Source organism: Amia ocellicauda, chromosome 20, assembly GCF_036373705.1.
Source record: "Amia ocellicauda isolate fAmiCal2 chromosome 20, fAmiCal2.hap1, whole genome shotgun sequence".
Classification (NCBI taxonomy): Eukaryota; Metazoa; Chordata; class Actinopteri; order Amiiformes; family Amiidae; genus Amia; species Amia ocellicauda.
The window spans coordinates 10,399,451-10,415,606 of record NC_089869.1 but is presented as its reverse complement, the minus strand read 5'-3'; the positions used below and the strand labels follow the sequence as shown (position 1 = coordinate 10,415,606).

Below are 16,156 nucleotides of genomic sequence, written 5' to 3'. Positions count from 1 at the left end.
TGTTTATTGAATTCTTTTAGCACTGTAACCTTCACACTATGCAACTTTTTGAAACCCTTTGTTGAGTTTGAGTTATCCTGGACAACTCAAATAAAAAAATAAAAATTATAATAATAGCTTCAATCATTGTCGTGCAGTGCAACATCCAACATTGATCTAGAAATATACAATGCACAGTGCATGGTAGAATAATGCTACATGCATACAGCTTGCATACGGAGTTTGGTGGAGGTTGTGGGCACTAAAAAAAACACTGTGTGTCTCTATGTGCTTTTCATTTTGTTTCTCTAAGTCATTGTGACCAGTAATGGTTGTGAGCTGCATCAGTTCTGTACTAAATTACATCCTCTTTTCCCTCTTTCTATTTAGCTGTCTGTGCCTGGCTTAAATTGCTGACAGAAACATCATTCACGGAAATACATTCAAAGCTGTTCAGTAAAGTGATGACAAAATGCCCTATTTTTGGCGTAAAGGAATTTGGCACCCCTCACCGGCACATCAAAGGCACAGTGAAGATATATATTTCTCCCCAGTGAGATTAATAATCAGGTAGATACAATTTCATTCTGGTCTGAAAACATCTGTGACTTTTAAGAAAATAACACCTCAAAGTACCACTTGTATGTGATCAAATAAACTGCATAATGAAAAATAAGGAATGGGAATAAATGCGGTCGATGAAAGGTGTCTGCTTAATGCAACAGAGCGAAAACACACGTCTTGAATTTGATCTTTTTAAGGTTTCTAACACAGGTACGGCTGTTACCGGCACTACAGATGGCTCTTGAAGTAGTATGCACTCTGTTCTGCCTATCATGTGTGCCAAAATGGATCCGCCCAGAGACGTGTTAGAGAGGCAATTCTCAAAAGACCTACATACATCTTATATCTACCATGCGTTCACATTAGACATAAATATTTCAGCACGCTATTATTTCAAGTCTGGTAGGCAACTGGGCTGTAAAATCCAGACACAATGGGAACAGATCCTTTGTTTTATGAGCTTAACCTCAAATGCGGAGTAGATCGGAGTGAAAAAAAAAAATCACACCTATTTCATTACATCTGCAAAATATGAAGGAAACCACAAACTTTTAAGTATGTTTTGGGCCCACCAGTATTTCAAGCAATATCCACTTCCATAACTTCTAACTTCATCTGCCTACACAGTGGTTTATTTATGCATATAAATACATTATAAATACATTTCAATTCAGCTAAATTCTGCATTCAAACAAAGTTCAACATCTGTAACAATGCTTAACAAAGTCACCACAGGTACACTCATTATTGTCACAGTGGCAAAATTGAAATAGATGTTAGCCAACTGGATAGCTGCACTTCTCTGTGCACTTTAATAGTTGAACTTTTGAACTGCATGTGTTCATGCAATGTTAAGGGATAAACCAAGGTGTGTCTGTGAATTTCTTCCAGACAGCCAGTGCATTGTGTCCGGATGGAAACACCAGCCCTCCCCCCACCCCCCACCCCGTCTTATCTGAAGACATCAGAGTGGATTTAGCACAGACGGCATTCCGTCAACGCACACAGCTGGCCCGAGACCACAGCTATGTAGGTCAAGGGCTACAGACCAGCTTTCAAAAATACTATAGGCAACACCACAAAGGGGAAGGTGTGACATCTTGGATCTCGTTCTCGCCAATCGTGAATTTGGACCTAAAGTGCCGAGTTCAGCCTTTACACAGAGAGTAAAGGCTCAGTCAGGATAGACAAAAGACGAATGAGAATCGGAAACGGACACATCACACCGTTTCATAACGTGAATTACAGAAGTATGCGAGGTGAGATTGTTCAACCGTGTGCAGAGAGCTCTGTCGAGATGAATGCAATGGCTGAATGAATGAAAGTATCTGTGGGAGGAGGAGGAGGACACCCCTATTATTTTTACCACTCGGCAATTGTGCAGCTAATAGCCTCCAACGTGTTAAATAAGACACAGTAACCACAGTCCAAATGCCGTGGAAGAGCACTGGCACGTTACGCCATTGCTCTGGACACTCTTTTTAAAACTTGCTGCCAGAAGTAGCCAAACATAAAATATAGCGAGAAGGTAATGCAGGTGGAGGAATAAAAAAGTGTGGGCATCAACAAAATGGTTGAGAGGAGGGATGAACTGAAAATAGGGGGAGGGAGGGAGGGAGGAACAGAAAGAACCTGCATGAAAGAGTGGTAGAAAAACAGTGCGGGGGGAGAAAAAGAGAAAAACAACATAGAATGGGGACAGGAGGAGGAGGGAGGGAGTGTGGATGGAGTTGCTGTGGAGCAGAGAGAGCTTGCGGAGTTTTAATCTCTTCCACTTCTCTTCAAACTCGATTGAATTCCTCGGGACCCACATCGTGTAAATTCCCATTACATTCCTTAGATTTAGAGTCACTATAACCACAGCTCCACTAAAGACTTCTACTTTTGGAGTATTGAGTTACTACCACAATAAGAACACAATCCTGCTGTGTTTGATTCCTTGATTGGACTGGTATTAGCGGACTTCAGAATATGCCCCATTGTAGAGTCCATTAAATAGGTATAACCTGGGATTGGGGGGGTGGATTGTCAGGGTTTACACCAGTCTATAGGGTAGCAGGGGCAGCTGCACAGAGTTGCAGCTCACAGACACCTTGCAGGCGTTCTTTGGAGCCGTTGGACAGCCAACTGCTTGACCGGGCCCAGCTGGGATCTGTAAGCCCACAGTGTGCATCCGCGCAGACCTGCATCAGTGCTTAATGTCACCGAGGGTCCAGTGAGGCTGTGAGGCTGTTCTCTGAGCTTCTCTGCCTTGGCCAAATGCAAGAGAGGCTCGAGGGAAAAGACATGCTCGATGCCGGCAGCTCTCTTAAATAATAACAACAATAATAATAATAAAGATATGGAAACACTATGCATCTAAAGTTGTGTCTGTAAGCAGTGTGAGTAATTCGGCCCTCGGGGGGGAGACTAGATGAGGGAACCACTGTCACATTTATTTAATAAAGGATTCCTGACGGCTGTGGTGAGCTGGCCGGATTCATGTGTGCACGTGTGTGCGCGTGTGTGTGAATGCTGTTACATATGTGTACGCAGGGATGGGCTCTGGTGTCTAATTGTTTAAATAAGGACCTGTTGTCATCTGTTTGCTCGTTTAACAGCTAGAAAAGACAGAACAAAAAAGACAGCAAAACTCATTGAAGGATGAGAAATACCAAAGTGGAGAATGGAAAGGTGACAAATTCCTTCTTTGAAATGGAGGAGAAAGTATATGTGTCCCAGTCTGAACAGTATCAGTACAGCAGAAGTGTTGTTTTGGGCCTTTCTTTAGTTTTTAATCGGTAGACTTGAGCAACCATTTTAAGGCAACATGAAGAGTAAGCAATGACACACAATCCATACAGTCTATCCAAATAATTGTTTTAGTTAATGTCAAGCAACCTAGGCTACCTGGGTGTCCGAACCCCCTGCACCTGAAATTTGTGAAGCCAGTTGCAACAGAGAATTAAATAAGATGCCGGTCGCATCGATTTATTGATATTTTATTTTTTATGACTGACATACAAAAAAAAACAATATTGGCAGAAAAGATTCTCTTACGAGTCTCAGTCTTGAGGAGGAGGAGCTGGTGATTGTCCTCACACCACTACATTGCTACTACAGGTATCTACTGCTAAATGTCATTGTTAATGTATTTTTAACAATGCTCTTAAATAAACTATGTTTTCAGTATCCTCAGTCTCATTGGTTTTATGTATTTTTTTATTTACATACACATTTTCACATTTTAAAGCATGCAGATGGACTACAAACTACTAAAACGATTGTATCTTAACACATTTTTTGAAAACCTACTGACATTCAAATGTATTGTATCATTGTGTAGAAGAATACAAAGCAACTGCAGCCACTTTACTACTGGGCCATGGCTGTACAACTCAAAATAATTCAACACATCCTCAAATGGAGGTCCTGTTTCTATATGCAAGCACAGCAGACATACATTTTATTTTATAATAAAAAGAAATGTTTAAAACAGAGAAAGCTTTGTGTGAAGTGAGTTAGTGCTTTGACTGCTCCTTATTCATATTTAAAATAATAATAATTTCTCAAAAAGCAAAAACAACAATGCATGCAATTTATTGATTTTCATTTTGGGTTCATAGGAAGTATAAACAGACTTTTCTGTTTTTTTCAGGACCTTGACTTGATGGGTCCCTACCCCTGTGTGCTGAACAGATTTGTGACTTGTGTTCTATGTGCTGTGGAGCTCCTTTCCAAGAACAGATGACCTGTATTTGTTGTTTTAGCTCCATTTTGTGAAAACAGAAGTAGTTTACCAGTATGAGGTAATAGAGAGGTGCAGAGCTCCAGGAATCGAAAAACAAATAAGTTTGATTGCACTGAACTACCATATTTGCATATAGTATCTAATTATAGATGTTATGGAAACAGTAAGTCAGTTATTTGGAATTACTTCACTGCCTTACAATAAGAAAACCACCCAAACAACTTTAACAAAATCGTGTTACTGTCACATTCCAGTTTTCTTTTGACATCAAAATTACTCAAATTTGTAGTGTTTTAATTCTTCCAGTTGAAAAAGTCTGTACAATTTTCTTTCATCCATCTATCAATTTTCAAGAAGTGCATCATTCGGCACAAGGTCACGGTGGGTCGGAGCCTAATCAGGCACACACCGGATACCAGATGCCAGGGTACAGTCAGTTACCATTTCCCTCTAACTTCTGGGTATAGTGTGTCCAGTACCAATCTACTGCACTATTTGGCAGTACTTCCACATAATACACATAATTAAGATTCAAATGCTGCAAACTCAGAGTATTAAAGGATGAACAGTGAATGGAGGGCACAAGAGGAAATTATTCCCTGGGACCTTATACAAAACAGCTGGGCAAGATCACTAAATCAACATGAAACATGAACGATCTCCTTCCTCTTGTACCCTTATGTTCCCATTATACTTGTCTCAGTTACAATCATTCTTATACTGCCTTCATCTCTGCTTCTTCATGCCGCTGTGTGTAGGCTTGCTTCAAATGCAACAGGGACAGGTAAGAAGATCAAACTGCTCCCCCCGCCGATGTGCACAGCCTCTGTTCTCCTCAGCGCCGCGAGTCGCACCTCTGCTATGTGCGAGGGAAGCGGAGGCCCGGCAGATAGACTGGGCTGTGGGAGGCTGGGGGCTTTTTTAAATCTGAGTTGCTAGGAGAAACTAGAGAGTGCAGGAGCTTTCTTACACTTGGCCTAGAAGAGCGTGATAAAGCACTGCTGAAATAATCTTGTGGGTTTATCAGCCCTAGTTCCTTTAAAACACATCTAAAAACACCCAAAAACTATATCTGATGCGAAGTACAGCAGGACTCGGGCCTGCAGTTTATAAACTGTTCGAAGGTTCTCGTTCCCCTATCTAAGGTGCCCCTCTGACGCCTGTGGGATTGGCTGGGTGTGTCCTGTATACTAGATGCCTTCTGTACTTGTAATACCTCCTACCTACTCTCACGGCTCCTGGCACTCACCTGCACAGCGGTGCCATTGTACAGAATCTGGCACAGCTCACGCAGAAAACAACTCTTTAACATCACCAACAAAAATGCAGTCATTATTTATATTTTCTGATTTAATCATCTCAGCCTCTATTGTGTTATTTATTTATTTATAATCAGATACAATACCTTCTCATTGTGGGTTTATTATATATCCTACAAACAGGACTGACTACGGTGAAAACAGCATCCCCGGCACTGTAAACAACTCCTTCGAAAATGGCGCCCAATGCTATCTCGAATGTGGCCCTGGGTTATGAGAGGTCACTGCCAACATATCTTGGGGAGGGTAGGGTAGTTCAAGAGTTAGGGTCTCCAGCCCTGACCCAGAGAGCCCCAACCTTACAGGGTTCATAGGTTGGAGACCACTGGGAGGGATGCCCACTGAGCAGTCGAATATCCTGTAGTTTAGAGATTAAGCATAAAGTCACAGTCCATGCAAAGGAAATCAACATGGAGGTCTTACCATTGTAGAGCACTGTGATCCTGGGGGTGACATCCAGGTCCAGGGCTGGTCTGAAGGGGTATCCCTGCAGTATAGCCACACAGGAGTAAAGCTGCAGCAGTAGCACAACACAAGCACCCATTTTTCCAACTGGCTGAGGAGGTGGAGGTGGTGGTGGTGGTGGTGGTGGTGGTGGTGGTGGTGGTGTTGGCGGTGGCGGTGGAGTCAGTGGGCGACCTGCTTCCTCCTCACTGTGCACAGCACTTGACACACACGCACACACTCGCGCAAGGCCGGGCACTGCTCCGCTCAGGGCTCTGCCAGGGACCGACTCATCTCCTCCCTGCGGGCTCCATCTGAAAGGCGGACCAAGAGAAAAGACACACACACAACCAGTTAGGGCGATCACCGCTAGAGCAGGTAGAAGAGCAGCCTGTGGGCCCAGCCGATGCCCAAACACACGGGTCACCTGCTTTAGCTCAGTAAGCTTTCACGGTCAGCGGCTGTAAAACTAAACTCCTGTTAAAGAAACAGTTGAGCAGCTGTGCCGCTATTCCCGACCCCTTAATAATGCCAACCCTACTTACTTTCAATTTCAATGACTGCCCCATTATTGGTAGTATGAAAATGGTGGAACGCTCTTTAAAGAACGTTAATAGATCTGAGACACAATATCCAGCATATAAGGGAGCAGCCACAAACACTGCAGTGTAGGCTAGTTTGGTGTTCTCACTTTAATGTTCAGCTGACATATACAATATATTTGAAAGTTTTGGGATACAACCTCTAGCAGGCGAGAGAGAAAGGGGATCTGAGGTAAAGAACGACCAAGGAACGAGTCAGTCATAATAAAGCAAAATTGGTGAATGATGAAGGTTAATACTGAAAGTCTATGCGAATTTGTTCATATGGAAAAATCAAGGTGCATGGCTTCTTCCTAATTGCCTGTGCTCTGTGTATAGCAGCAGTGGCAGCAGCTGAAGGGGTAATTGAGCGCTTCGCTTTTCTGGCAATGCAGGTTGTGTGCCTGCCTGCCTGCCTGCCTGCCTGCCTGCCTGCCTGCACTGCTGCCAGGGATCAGAGCCCAGTCGTGGGTGTTGGACCCAGGAACACGGCACTAACCAATTTGCGGTTTAATCTGCCTGCCTTCGGGGCGATGGTTGCTTCGAGAAAGAAACGATCATTGTGGAGAAGCAGTGGGAGGGACGGGCGACATTTCCGAGGCCAGTTTCAAAGCCTGTGAAAAACCGGACTTCCAACACCCTACCAGCCTGGGAAAAATGCAAATGCCATCTATATCTGCAGCACCCAAGGTCACTTTATATGCACAGGTGGCAAAGACCTTCAAAATACAGCTGAGTACTAAAAAAAACACACCTGACAAGGAAATAGGCAGGAAGTGAACCAACACAAAGCCATGTGAGTCACTTTGAAACCGCATCTCACTATATATAGAAACGCTGCACTTTTATGCTGGAGTTGAAGTGGTTGGATGTGTATATTTCTAACAGTAATTGTTACAAACAATTCCTTGACCAGTTCCTTGGTTTAAAGTCCCCATTTCCTAATGCTGTCATTTCCTCTTGATCAATAAATACAGAGTGAGAAGATTTTTTTTTATGTGCAGAGAAAAGGCATGCTATGCATGAATTTTTTTTTATCCAAAAACAAAAGAACATTAACCTTGTCAACCTGATATTCCTCCACAATCCCCCAAATTTTCAAGCACCACAGAAGGTCACTCTAAAAAGCAACAATATATGAAGGGGACATGTAATTCTGAGAAATCTTAGCTTCATCATTACGTTTAGACTAAAAATAAAAAGTTCTAATAAACGTTCAGTCTTCCTGTCCTGGAGAGAAACAGGACAGACACAGACCTACCTCTAACGGTGAGTCGCTGATAGCCTCAATCAATAGCCTCTGTGCATGGAAAAGCAGGGGCAGGAGCGAGCTGGGAAACTGGTGACAGCTCTGATTTATGGCACCCGATATCTGGACTTTGTGTTCGGTGTTATGATTCCTGTGGCTTCCCAGACGAGATGGGAACAGGGAGGACGCAGATGCACATCACTCGCGGATGCCAGTTAACGAGCTCCTTGAAACCCAGCGAGATGCACGCAGGCAGCACACAGCCTGTTGAAGTGTCCGCAAGTGCGAGTGCCTGTGAAGTCCGATGCACACTCTCGAACATCCTCCTCACTTCGTTGCAGATTAGAGAGGCGAGCCGGGTCTAAATCGCCTACCCTCCTCTCTTGGCAGGGGAAATGAACACCCACACCCAAGTCTCACACACAGACACACACGCAGGGCAGCGTCGCAGGGCCCAGCCACTCGACCCCCTGGCCTTCCCTGTGCTTCAGCTGCAACCTCTTGTCTGTATGCAGACCGGCATCAGTGGAAAAAGCTGCTCACAAAATGATCGTCTCAGAAATCATTAAAGAGCCAGAGCACCGGGGGAACCGCACTGCTACAATCTCTTTTCCTTTTTTTGTAATCCTGTCACCATAACAACAGCTTGGGCATCGCAGCTGCACTGTGGACCCACAGCGATCTCTCACAGCCACCTCCCGAAACTCACTCCCTCGCCGTGATCGGACTCGAAGACAAGCGACATACGAAAGTTATAGGTTATATATACATATTGCTAAATCTGTTGTTCTCAAAGTGTGATCCCCGGACCACCAGTGGTCCACAATGGTCCTCCGGGTGGTCCGCATGCAGGTTAATCCAGAAATTACAACGTTTATACCTTTAGTTTCGGACATAAATTATTTTACTTCTGATCATTCATTTAAAAATTAATTGAGCTAAACTATCCTGATTAATTAGAAGCAACATTTTCTGTTTGATGGTTTTCATTAACAATATTCCATTCAATAATAAGTCATTCCCATTTAGCTGCTACACTCTGTTAGACACAGCCTCCCCTTAAAAAAAAACACAAAATTCTAGCGTTTAGAGGAAACTTATTTAAAGCAAGACTGTACTTTATGGTGATCTCTCTAACAGAGTGCTGATGACTACAACTTCTTAGTGATGTTTTGAAAGCAGGGGAAACAGAACCACCATGGATAGTCATATTCCTTGGAGGAAAGTATATCTTGGTCTAATTCAGGAGATAATATTTTTAAAAGCCCACAGCGCACCTAGATCAGAGAGTACACAGCATGTTTGTCCTAGAAGACCACACATAAAGAGATGCTTTTAATTGAACGCATGGAGACACAAAACTGAGTTGGTGCAATCAATACACACCGGCACACACACAAGCACATGCGCATGACTGAGAAAGCCATAATATTGAGCACGTCACTGTTCTGAAGATTAGGAAAGCCCTTTGGCCCTTTGACCAATAGGAGGAAGTGAGGAGAAATCACAGACAACTCAGACAACAGGGAATGCAAACCTCTGTTAGACCCTCCATCCCTACTCCTACTCCTACTCCTACTCCTCTCTGCATTTCCCTCAACTCTTTCCTCCCACATGCTGGCTTTTCCCAAATTAATTTAAATCTTTCAGCTTGGTGTCAGAGTGATTAATCTCACATTTCATGCGCCTCTTTACGAAGCCTGCAGATCAGCCAGGAGAGAAAGCGCAGAGGCCTTTTTTCGATATCCACAGCTCATCTGCGGGTAAAATTGAAGGTGCTTTTCAGGGAAGGTCAGCTGTGAGCCAGGTACCCGTCCTACAATGCTAAACCTCATCAAATGTTTCCAAATACTGTCCTAACTGGCTCTGATGGGTCCTAATTGGAATTTGCAAGTGTATCAGTATTTCAGCTAAGAAAAGCTGCAACTTCCCAGGGTTTGTCAGTAAAATACACATTTTTTAATCAATTTTTTCCAAAGCATTGGAGGCCGAGTGTGGAGGGAAACGGAACGAGACGAGTATTACATTACTGCTGCTGAAAAGATCTGTCAAGCAGCAGAATAAGTCTGAATGAGGTGCCCCACTTCTGGAAAATTCAGCAGTGCATAGTGTGAAGAAGGATCATATCGAGATTCTCACTTTAATAAACTGCAGCAGATTAGGGTGCACAGGGAGAAAGGAGAAGATAGATAGTAATTTTAATCGGGATCAGCTTTCAAGCTTTTTCCTCGGCTGAGAAAAAAAAACAAAAAAACACTTTGTGAGGGAGCTCAAGACTAAAGCAGTACTTTCTGGAAATCATCCTCAAAAAAATAATTTAATAATGAAGATAAAAAAAGAGGAGGAATACTGATCAGTCCTTGTCATATACAAGGAGGAATAAGCTGGGGGAAGCACATTCACCCTGAGACATGTGGAACAAAACGGACACGTGCCTTGCCTGTGTGGTCAATTTCTTGCATGACATATGGAGTCCTTAACATGTGCTCACCGCTGCCACATCACTGAGCAACACGCTCACAACCAGACACAAGCCACTGACCACATCACTTCCTTCCCTAAACTGCCCTCCTGCTCCTGAGCTATTCTGCTCACAGGGATTTCCTCTGAAACACAGAACTATACAGGACAGTTACTGACTCACTCTATGGGCACACATTCATCCAAGCAGTACAGTCACACATTGCATTATACAATGATAACTGGAGTCTTGTCCTTTTCATATGCGATACAGGTTAATGACGTTGGACCAGAATTTCAGTCTGGATCCTTTTATTATCTATCAAAGAAACTAAAACAATATTTAAAGGATTTGAGGAATACCAGCTTCCCCGGATCATCAATCAACACTGCCTCTCTCTGATCTTCACGCACGTCCTCAAACTCACTCACTCAGACTGCATCTGCTGACCCTCCTATCCATCCACCTCTCTGCTTTGAAACACAAACTGTTATCACCAGCACAGCGCTGCCTGACACTGCCTACTACAGAAGATCAGATCACAAGTGCCTTTTGTTGGACTCACGGTCTGACTACATACTTGCTGCTCAAGCATATCGTGTTTTGATCCCATCCATCACTGGCGGGGGCTGGATCTTGCATGGTGCTTTGCAATTCGACTTATTGCATGGCACAGTCACTGCACACTCTGACACTTCTTTACAGCTCCCAGTTCTTTTACAATGCATTAGTGTTGTGAGTTGCATTGGGTAAAGACATCATCCAAATAAACAATATTAATTATTAACTCTCTCACAATATCTAATAAATATCACATAAGAACATGGTACATTTTACTCTTCTAATACATCAGAAGACAATAGACTGACCTCTCAAAGTCTATCAACATGGAAGTATAAAAGGCTACGTGGTGCTGCACAGTGACATTATTTATAAAATAAATTACAAAATAGTATACACACTGTAGAAGTGTAAAAAAAATAAAAAATCAACTGTAATCACTATAACCGGAGTGGAGGAGACTTCAATAGCGAGCTGTAAATGAACAATATCTTCCATAACAGGCAGTGTGGAACAGAGCTGTACTGTATAATGACAATTTATATGGTGGAAGTCAGGGATGAATCGCAGAGTCATTTCCAGTTCATTTCTCTTGTTGTATAGGGTCTGCTTTCCATATGAAAAGAGCGACGAAGAGGGTATTTGACCCTTTTAGCACACTCCCTCACGCTCACAGAAGATGGCATGTTCCCTACTGAAAGGAATCCTTTCAAAGTGCCCAGAAATGGACACTCCTGACAGGTGTAGATTATCACAGCCCACTGGTCTGGACCAAAGACCCCTTTCTAATGAGCTGGCATCGAGGGAGGATTTGTCATTTGTGTTTGACGACGTTCAGAAATGGAGGTTCCCCGGCCTCATCCACTGTTTGCCTAGCATAAGAATAAACTGCACTAAACTAAGATTATCTCACTAATGGCCTTTCTGTCGGAGCCCAGGGGACAGAGGATGCGAGGGTCCGTGGGTGTACAGTGAGCGCTAACTCAAGAAAGTGACTGGCACCTCGCTGAACAAGGGAGACGCTGGCAGCTTTATATAATGGAGAGCAAGGCCAATAGAGGTGTGTTAATGAGATGGCATTGTTGTGTTACATAAGAGACCAGGCTTTAATCTGGAAATTCACAACAAGACCGAAGAGTGTAATAGTACTATACTGAGCAAGTGTAAGATACAGGCCAGTGGTTCAATGAAATGAGTCTGTCGGAGCATTTTATGAGGCTTAAATATGGAAATCGGACCGGACATATCTGACATTTAGAGTTCAACTGTGCTCAAAGGAAAATTACATAAAATTCAAAGACTTTTAAACACTGTAAACTGTGACTAGTCTGTGAAGTACTTGTGCCTTAACGCCACCTGCGAATTAAATTACCTCACTGACCAATCAATACCAAAAAGCCCTAGAAAAAATGGATAGGATTAGATTCCACATTATTCTCTGCAACAGGGAGACCTGTCTCTTTTGTTTTAGTTTGTTCCGCGTCACTTGGCCCGGTGACAGTCTTATTCCCAGCTTTGGGAAATTACTAGAACATTACGGAGGATTTGAGCTCTAAAGCCCCATTGTGGCCATATCTAGTCTGACAGTGGGAGGAGGATAAGCGGAACTAAGACTTAATTTCCCACTCCGTCAGTCCTCAGTAATGTCAAGATGTAAGAGCACTTTACACTTGACATTTAATATAATAAAAAAAATCTACTGAAGCATAGAGTAAGTGCCCTCTTCACTAATGTTTTGTCTCAGTGCACTGTCGAGATGGGGGGGTCCTTCTAACCTTAAATGTAACCCAACGTAGTTCATGTTTCAGGTCTGCTTGTCACAAAATGTATGCTGATGTGCAACTCAGTTTCAAACTCTGGTGAGCTGAGATTATAAAGCCACAGCCCTGGAGGTTTTGACAGATTTCTCTTTGATAGATGCACCTGCTTTCAACCTGGAAACAATGCTGAATTGGGTCAGTTTAGCAAATAAATCAGTGGTTTTCAGCCCTAGTCCTGGAAACTGACTGTCCTGCTGCTTTCTGATCTAATAGAGGTCTTAGGTACTTCATTAAAACTTTAATTGAACTAATAATTTGCTTAATTTGGCTTCAATGGTTCAGCTTTCAAAAAGTTTGAAAAATAACGTTAGTTCCGAAGTCCTCAAAATGTATTTTGTAAGAGAAACATAAGATTAAGCATTTAACATAAGATTAACATGTTCTTCCTGTTATTCGTTACCAATTTAAATCTTAACCGATGTTCAAGTTGTATGTGAAACAGGGTGGGTGGGATGTGGGAGATGATTGACAATGATTGACGAGTGATCAGTCAACAATCCCTTTAGAAACACGGGACAATGGGCAGCCGATACCAATTTAGTGATTTAAGAACGGAAATGTATTCAGTTCGTATGTGTAGGTTCAGATAAAGACTTTAGAAACAAAAACAAAAAACAAAATACATCTGTGTAAAAATGACCAGGCAATGAAAAATGTGGTTGTTTTGTTTTTTGGTGCTAGGTTTCTCTGAAATTTTGATACACTTCTCGAAATATGTACATAATAACCCAAGGTAAATTACACTAAACTCAAAATACAATGTGCAGCAATATACAATATAGTTTGTATAGTTAATGCAAACTAATATCAAGTACAAAATACAGTGTGTGTAGATTTGGCATATTTATCAAGCATTCATAATTACATTGTATGAATAACTGGAGATAAGTAGCAACTTTATTGTATTAATAATGGCAAACAAATAAATAAGACTAAAACACATGCGTCATGACTAGAGGCTCTATCCAATGGAGTTATTTGCTGTGCAATCGGAGTCAGTTTGGGAGTGGTGTAAATCAAATAATCAAATAATGATTCAAATGTTAATGTCTTTCAGTTTAAAGGCCTCTTTAAATTTCTATTCCGCCTCGGTGTCCCAGTGAACACGGAGCTGTACTAATAAAAGTTACTCAGATGTTAGACTGGAACAGAAAAATCATGGATTTTAATTATACCCTCCAACTAACACACGAGAACAAATAAACCAATCATTTTAGGCCCTGTGCTAGTTCCCCTTTAATATCATAAATAGTAGCTCATTGATTTAACAGGAACTAGAAGTCAAAAGTAAAAAAAAACTGCTGCAGTTATCAGACTGGCATAAATTTCAAATGTAGCCAAAATATGGTTCAAAGGTTCTCCACAAGCAAAAGTGCAGTGCAGGACTTTGCAACCGTCTGCTCCAGTGTTCAATTATTCACTTAACTGAAAATCCTGAAGAGGCAGGAGAAAGTTATCCCACAAGAACTTCATGCTCAACAACAAAACAAGGCCCAGATACAAACAAGTATTTGAAGCCCACTCTTGATGCGTCTTAAAGTAACGTCTGAATATTTAGAATCCACTAGCAAAGTGTTGTCATTTTTTTGTTTGTTTGATTGTTCATCAAGTTCTTCACATAAAGCTTGAGCCAACAATGGGTTCAACTGTAGATTACCCAGGATGGACCCTGTAGCTTGCCATGTCCAAACAGGAGACCTTTGATATGCAGACACAATACACTGTGTGGTTTTGTTGGAGTCTTCCCAGAACAGAGAAATGCACGTTGCTCAGAATAGCTCCAAGGACAGATGCAGTTCATTTTCAACTGAGTTCCCAAACCTGTGAGTGTAATCTGTCTTCCCAGCTGTTCATATTTGATCTAAGCTTGAAGACCATCTCACACCAGGACTCCCCCAATCACATGTCCATCCTAGTTCACCTAGACACACATGCTTTTTTCTTGCCAAACGCTTAGGAGCAAAGCATTCAATTTCAACTTCAATATGAAGCTTAATCCCAGAATACAGAATAACTTGCTTATTTCATTTATTTTGTTTGTGTGCGCAAACACGATTCATGCAAAAATACAACAATCTCCATACTAATGAAAAAGGTCAAATACAGTGAATTAACAATTTTAATTATGTGATGATTTGCTTTGGTGGTTGGTTGTGTTATTCTTGTTGCTGCTGTTAAGATCTTACTATATCAAACGAGTATATTATTACACCACAAGTCAGAAGTTTGTATTTTGAAGCTTCTTCTAATGTAAAAGTATCGAATGAGATCAATACATGTTAAAGCACTTGCTAAATTCTTGTTTGCTGTATTTGAAGCAATCTGATATTTGCATTTTTAAATTCGCATAATGAATATTCCCAAACCTCAGCTGATCTTTGATCTGTTTTTTGTAGTTATCCATATTTTAAATATTTTACTACGTAGGGCAATTATCACTCTGATTTGCACAGACTGTGATATAACAAGTAATGAGCATCCGCTATCCATTCCAGCAGCAGCAACAATTTCGAATAATATTTCCTTAATTGGAATAACCAATTAAATAACCAATTTAGCATATGCATCACTACAATGATGATTATTGATATTATTATATTAATAATGAAACCGTGCATGACGCTGCATGGATGTAAATAAGCAACACAGCACGCATTCATGTCATCAAGCTATTATGGCAACATTAGGAACAGTATCTTGTCACACTTGAAATTCAGCTGAGGTTTGGGTACCAACTGTGCAGTCATTGCAGCCCAGGTCTCGGGCACCGGTCAAAGCAAGGGTAAATCAACAGCTGGCATAACGACCCTGGCACCAAATGAAAGGACTCTGCGCCACAGCACAAAAGATCGCACCATTCAAACATGACTGCCTGTGTGTCTGCAGACCGAGAAGGATGCTAGCCTGGCACAACCCGCTTAACACACAACCCCGTCTCCGGGAAGAGCGGCGCGGTGCTGTACACGTTCAAAACAAACGGGGCCATTTAAAAACAGACTTTGCCCGGCTCTCGTAAATGTGGCTGATATACACTGCACATGCCCGTGTACACAAAGCCATATGCATGTGCACGTCTCGACACACACACACACACACACACACACACACACACACACACAGGTACACGGTGCGGTTTGCTAAGCCTCGGAGCTCCTACTCACACAGGCGCGCAGCAGCTCCTCATCAAATTCATCTCGTCAAAGCGTACAGCAAATAAAAGGGCCGTCTTCTCCACAGTCTTACCTTTCATTCTTCCCGTCAGAGGGGGTGATATAGTCCAGACGTGTAGCCGGGCTCCTGCACAGCCCCGGAGAAGCTCGGACACGGACGGACTGACCTGCCGGCGACGAGACGGACCCGCTCAGCCGCACACTGGAGTCTGCGCTGGGGCTCAGGTAGAGACACGCCCCTGTCATGAATATTAATCAGATAGTGCTCGTAACAACGA

The 16,156-nt window shown here is 42.4% G+C and overlaps 1 protein-coding gene across 1 annotated transcript in view; it reads right to left on the bottom strand.

The window, feature by feature from the left end:
• sema4gb (sema domain, immunoglobulin domain (Ig), transmembrane domain (TM) and short cytoplasmic domain, (semaphorin) 4Gb) overlaps nucleotides 1-16,156 on the bottom strand; it is a 64,173-nt gene that overhangs the window by 47,798 nt on the left and 219 nt on the right. The window contains exons 2-3 of the mRNA XM_066693776.1: nucleotides 15,952-16,117; nucleotides 6,016-6,350 (exon numbers count right to left, since the gene is read on the bottom strand). Coding sequence (XP_066549873.1) covers nucleotides 6,016-6,136 — 121 coding nt within the window. The 5' untranslated portion in view covers nucleotides 6,137-6,350; nucleotides 15,952-16,117. The remainder of the gene's footprint in view (nucleotides 1-6,015; nucleotides 6,351-15,951; nucleotides 16,118-16,156) is intronic.